The sequence below is a fragment of the Crocuta crocuta genome, unplaced genomic scaffold (genome assembly GCF_008692635.1).
Source record: "Crocuta crocuta isolate KB4526 unplaced genomic scaffold, BGI_CrCroc_1.0 scaffold334, whole genome shotgun sequence".
Taxonomy (NCBI): Eukaryota; Metazoa; Chordata; class Mammalia; order Carnivora; family Hyaenidae; genus Crocuta; species Crocuta crocuta.
In genome coordinates this window covers 3,990,625-3,995,129 of record NW_027533260.1, presented here as the reverse complement: position 1 = coordinate 3,995,129, position 4,505 = coordinate 3,990,625, and the positions used below count along the sequence as shown (strand labels likewise).

At 54.1% G+C, this 4,505-nt stretch overlaps 1 protein-coding gene across 1 annotated transcript in view; it reads left to right on the top strand.

The window, feature by feature from the left end:
- The window catches only part of NPAS1 (neuronal PAS domain protein 1), a 14,027-nt gene that overhangs the window by 5,723 nt on the left and 3,799 nt on the right, over positions 1-4,505 (top strand). The window contains 3 exon segments of the mRNA XM_077747161.1: positions 2,212-2,285; positions 2,575-2,664; positions 4,455-4,505. Of these exon segments, the coding sequence (XP_077603287.1) occupies positions 2,212-2,285; positions 2,575-2,664; positions 4,455-4,505 (215 nt within the window).

The window sequence follows — 4,505 nt, the reverse complement described above, 5'->3', positions numbered from 1 at the left end:
TTTTTTTGGTCCAGAAATAACAATAGTAATCACACTATTAATACTAATCCCGGCTGTGCGCCAGAAATCCCTTTCTGTCCCTCAAGCTGACTGAGTGCTCAACCAGCCTGTGAGGTCAGCGCTCTTTGCAAATCCACTTGCCAGACGAGGAAACTGAGACACAGAGAGTCCAAGGGACTGGTCCCAGGGCGCACAGTCAGGAAGGGCCCGCCCTGGGCCTTGGCACCAGACCAAGACCCTTAGGCCTGCAGGAGCCGACCACTCGCCCACCCTCAAGGTCACGGAGTCCCCTGGCTCCCTGATTCGGACATAGGGCCCCTTGGGAGGTGTTTCTCTGCAGGGTCAGGGAGAGGGGCCTGCTTGAGAACAGACTCCATCCCCCTCACCCCCCACCTCTCCAGCCCTCTGCCTTCTCTGCTCTGGACTGGGGGGCCGGGTCAGGGGGCTGGGGATCTCTTTGCCCTCGGTCCCATTTGCTATGACCTCCTGTCACTGCCTTTCTCTCTGTCTCTCTTGGGCATCGCCTTTCTTTTCTCTCCATCTTTTTTTTTTATTTTTAAAAAAACGTTTATTTATTTTTGAGACAGAGTGAGCAGGGGAGGGGCAGAGAGAGGGAGACAGAGAATCTGAAGCAGGTTCCAGGCTCTGAGCTGCCAGCACAGAGGCCGATGTGGGGCTTGAACTCACAAGGCATGAGATCATGACCCGAACTGAAGTAGAGGCTTACGTGACTGAGCCACCCAGGAGCCCCACTCTCCTCCACCTGTTTACATCCCTCTGTCTTCATCTATCTGTCTGAATTTCTCTGTGTCTACATATGTCTCTGTCTGTCCTTTAAAACATTTTTTTAATTGAAGTAGAATTTATGTGACACGAAATTCACCATCTTATTTTTTAAGATTTTAATGTTTTTATAATTTTTTAAAATATTTTTATTTTATTTCTAGGAGAGAGAGAGAGACAGCATGAGCAGGGGAGGGTCAGAGAGAGAGGGAGACACAGACTCTGAAATAGGCTCCAGGCTCTGAGCTGGCAGTCAGCACAGAGCCCGACGCGGGGCTCGAACCCACGAACCAAGAGATCATGACCTAAGCGAAAGTCGGACGCTTAACCGACTAAGCCACCCAGGTGCCCCTGTTTTTATAATTCTTTAACATTTATTTATTTTTGGGAGACACGGAAAGACAGGACATGAGTGGGGGAGGGGCAGAGAGAGACAGCAGGAGACACAGAATCTGAAGCAGGCTTCAGGCTCCGAGCTGTCAGCCCAGAGCCTGGCGCGAGGCTCGAACCCATAAGCCGGGAGATTATGACTTGAGCCGGAGTCGGACACAACACACTGAGCCACCCAGGCGCTCCAAGATTTGAATTGTTTTATTTATCTTGAGAGAAATAGAGAATGAGCATGCACACGACTGGGGGAGGGGCAGAGAGGGAGAGAGAGAATCCCAAGCAGGCTCTGGGCTATCAGCACAGAGCCCGATGTGGGGCTCGAACTCATGAACCAGGAGATGAAGCCCTGAGCCAAAGTCAGATGCTTACCCGACTGAGCCCCCCAGGTGTCCCTAATTCCGGAACATTTTTATTGCCTCCCGCCCCTGCCCGCTTCAGCGGACACTCCCCTCCCCTCTCCTTCCCATCAGCCCCTTGGGCAACCATAAATGTCTGCTTCCGGTCTCCGTGGATTTGCCTGTTCTGGACAGTTCATAGAAATGGAGTCACACTGTGTGGCCTCCTGCGTCTTGTATAATGTTTTCACTTTTTTTTTTTAAGTATGTTCCACGACCCCGAGATCAAATGTCGCGTGCTCCCCCCAGCTGAGCCAGCCGGGCGCCCCTGTACTTTTTAGTTTCTGGCATGTTGTGTGTCTGCCTCTGGGCTGGGAGGGGAGAACCAGCCCGCCCCGTCACCTCTGTGTCCCTAGCACAGGGCCTGCTGCACGGTAGGTTCTCAGGGAGGTTCTGCACGGATGGATGGACGGACGAATGGACGGACGGACCCCTGTCTGTATCCTCTGGTGTCTCTGTCTCTGTGCGTCTCAGCCCAGCCCTTCCACCCTTCTCCACAACCCAGGTTTCTCCCCGACAGGGCCCGGGGTCCCCAATACCCCAAGATGCCTACAGGGCTGGGGCGAAGAGAGTGGGATTTGTAGCGTGGCTCGAGTGGGGGCCTACCGGCAGACCCCGGCCTCACCCCTCCCTCTGCCCGCAGCCCCCAGCCACAGGGGCCCCGTGGCGCTGGTCTCCGAGGTCTTCGAGCAGCACCTGGGAGGGCACATCTTGCAGGTGAGGCCCCTTCCCGGCCTGATGCTCATTGCTGCCACCTGGTGGCCACTTCCGGCGCGCAGCACCCTTCTCACCAGCATCCATCCCAGCGAGGGAGCTTCGGGACCGCGATTCCCCTTTCGCCTGGCCTTTCCGAGGGCCACCGAATCCCCTGCCCCTCCCCACCCCCCACCCCCGATTAATCCATCCTAGGTGGAGATCCAGATTTTAAAATCTCTTTACCACTTACCTGCTGGACAGACAGATGCCCAGCCCTCCCTCTCTCGCTCCCTGTTTCTCCCCACTCTAGTCCCTGGATGGCTTCGTGTTTGCCTTGAACCAGGAAGGGAAGTTCCTCTACATTTCAGAGACCGTCTCCATTTATCTGGGTCTCTCACAGGTAAGGGGTCCACGGCAGGCTGCCTGAACGGGCTCGGCCACCATCTGCCTTGCTGGCCCACGCATGCCCTTCCTCTCTCCTGGCCTCACCATCCCAGCCCGAAAAGTGGACTGGATCCGTGGTTCCCAAAGTGCACCCCTAGGAACCCCACGTGGATCCTCCTTACAGGCACGGGGGTGGCTATTAAAGTAGCAGGTCAATTTGAAGAAAGCGAATTAGCAGAAAGGCCAGTTTGCCAAGGACCGTTTGCCAAATGCACCATATTTACCAAAACTTTGCCTTTTTTCTCCCCACAACTGTAAAGAAGTACAGCAATTTGCATAGGAAAAAGGGCTTGGGTTTTGGCCACGTTGGAAGATTTTCTGTGGCGGTTTAGTGGACTGGCTTGCGTTTTCTCTTTATCTCAGCCAGCTGTTTCTGCCCTAGCTCCTGCAGCTGGCACTGAAAGGTCTAAGGGGACACCTGGGTGGCTCAGGAAGTTAAGCGTTCGACTTCGGCTCAGGTCAGGATCTCCCGGTTGGTGGGTTCGAGCTCCGTGTCCGGCTCTGTGCTGACAGCTCAGAGCCCGGAACCTGCTTCGGATTCTGTGTCTCCCTCTCTGCCCCTCCCCCTCTCGCTCTCTGTCTCTCAAAAATAAACGCAGGCAGGCATGAAACGGAACCCCCTCCCCATCCCTGGGGGGTCTGGCTCCTTGTGGCCTTCCCAATACGTCCAGTACAAATCACTATCCTCTCTTATCTCCTTTACAAAGATTTTGGCAAATGGTAAATTTAGAATTTTTAATGCTTGGAATTTGGCTTTCGTGAGCACTTTTACAATGAGTTGTTGGAGCTGCGTGGAGGAGGAAGACCCTGAAGGTAGAGGCATATAGACACAGGGAAGGGAGGGAGGAAGAAGTGGAGGAAAGACTTGAAGCTGGTGGAGGGAAGGGTTTAATGAGGAGTTCAGAAGGATGGGGGATGGGGTGCATGTGACCCCAAGCCCAGAGGCAGTGGGAGCTCTAAGAGGTTTCTGAGAGGAGGTGGGCCATGGACAGATGAGGAACTCGGCAAGGGTGTTTGGGGACTGAAGGCCAGAACACCCAGGAGGGTGCTGGGGCAGGAACACCTCGTGGAAAAGATGGGGGCCTGGACTGGGGGCGGTGTGCAGAGAAGGGGACTGTTTTGAGAGATTTGGGGGTAAATTGAATGTTGAAGTCTGTCTGACTAAGAAGTTACCCTTGATTGTTTTAGTGTTTATTTTGAGAGAGAGAGAGAGAGAAACTCAAGCAGGCACCTGTCAGTGTAGAGCCCTATGCGGGTCTCGAACTCAGGAACCCGTGAGATCAGGACCTGAGCCAAAATCAAGAGTCGAATGCTTAAGCGACTGAGCCACCCAGACGCTTCAAAAAGTTCTAACTCTTTAAAGAGTTCGAAAAACATTCCACTGCTTGGGTCCTGATTGCCATTCCTGGGGGGACATCCTGTGATTCATTTCAGGGCACAGTTTTTTGCTGTGTGTGGGCGGGAGTCGGGTAAATGGAGGCTGTGACAGCCCAGTACCCAGCTTCTTAATAGCGTAAGCAGATGCAGAAAATCCTCCGTGATCACCGGGCTTGAAGTGGGAAGGCATGAGAAGGGCCTAAAGGTTTGCATTCTTCTTTTAAAAAGTTAAAAAGAAATTCTAATAAAAACCCGAGGCTGCCATGAAGCGCGCCTGCAACTTGGGCGAGTGAGCCAGAGGCCGAACGCCCGGCGAGTGGCTGCGCGCGCATCTTACCCGCCCTCTGCGGTCCCCTCTTTCGCCGGCAGGTGGAGCTGACGGGTAGCAGCGTCTTCGACTACATCCATCCCGGGGACCAC